General features: G+C 55.1%; 1 protein-coding gene across 1 annotated transcript in view; it reads right to left on the reverse strand.

Annotated features, from left to right (window-relative positions):
* Positions 1-929, reverse strand: part of NGFR (nerve growth factor receptor) — a gene marked incomplete at its 5' end in the record, with an annotated part of 7,470 nt that extends 6,541 nt beyond the window's left edge. The window contains one exon of the mRNA XM_010001037.1: positions 788-929. Within this exon, the coding sequence (XP_009999339.1) occupies positions 788-929 (142 nt within the window). The remainder of the gene's footprint in view (positions 1-787) is intronic.
* Between the last annotated feature and the right edge of the window lie 355 nt (positions 930-1,284).

Raw genomic sequence — 1,284 nt, forward strand, 5'->3', positions numbered from 1 at the left:
CTCCCAGCTGCTCTGTCCCCTTCCCTCTCTCAAATCCCATCCCTGGAGGGATCTGGTTGGCACAGCTTTTCCCTCCAGATACTTGTCCTTAGGGCTTCAAAGGCTTCGCAGCAGTAAATGTGAAGGGCAGGTTGCTTATGCCTATCCTGGCATTGTTTAAACAGCCAGGGCCTCATCTGCAAACATTTCAGCAGGTCTCCAGCACACGTCGCTGACCAACATTTATAAAGCATTTGCCATGGGCAACGTGCCTGGAGCTGCCCAGGAGAAAACTCTGCCCCTCTCTCCTGGGGACCTGTGTGATTTGCTTCTCCCCTCTTAAACTTGCCCTCATTTTGCATCTTTTACAGGGTTTAATAAAAGTAAATAGAGGTGGCTCATTGGGAGATCCCCTCGTGGTTGGACTGGAGACTGGTCAGTGTGGGAAAGGGGGATTTGGGGGGGTAGGGGGGGCAAATGTTGGGTGGGAGGCATCAGGAGGGGAATAATGCTGGAAGGTCTCAAACCAGAGAGAACTGCTGCATCCATGGTGGGGATTATTCAGGGCAGATGATGTGGGGAAGTGCTGAAATGAATCCTGGGGTCAGTGTGGAGGTGGGTGGCACAGGAAGGCAGAGTGTGGGGTGGGGCTGAGCCATGGAAGCAAGCAGCACCAATCACACCCAGGCAACACTGCCAGGGCAGAAAGAGGATGCACGTGGGGTGTCCCTGCTAATGCTCATGGTCCCCACAGCCCCCCCTGTGCCAGCCCTGTTGAGGTGCTCCCCGGGGGGCAGCAGATCCTCACTGTCCAGGCAGGGCTCACAGACAGTCTGGTTGACCCCGCAGGGCTGCACCACCCCCTCTCCCAGGTTGCAGGCTTTGCAGCACTCCCCACTCGTCGTGTACATCTTGCTGAAGCACTTGTCCTTGGAGCCCCAGGCAGGTCCCTGAGAGAGAAAAACAAGGGCCAAAAGGTGACACTTGCTGGTGACCCTCCCTGCAAGGAGAGATGGAGACGTTGCATCCAGGTAGGGTCCTGCTTCGGGGCGAACATCCTGTGTCAGGGCTCACATTAAAGATATTAAATTACTTGCTTATGTCAAATTTGCTCATCAGGAAAGCCCCTGCTACAGCTGGAGGGATGTCAGGACATTCCTTGTCTCCAAGGTCCAGGCTGGTGGGTGTTTTGGGGAGAGATGTGGGCTTTTCTGCAGGGTGACAACACTGTTCTTGTTGCTCACCTCAGGCAGCTTCTCCCTAAAGATGCTTTGCCACCCTGAAGGGTTCAGCCCTTCCCAGCCC

This window comes from Chaetura pelagica, unplaced genomic scaffold, assembly GCF_000747805.2.
Source record: "Chaetura pelagica isolate M959 unplaced genomic scaffold, ChaPel_1.0 scaffold1106, whole genome shotgun sequence".
Classification (NCBI taxonomy): domain Eukaryota; kingdom Metazoa; phylum Chordata; class Aves; order Apodiformes; family Apodidae; genus Chaetura; species Chaetura pelagica.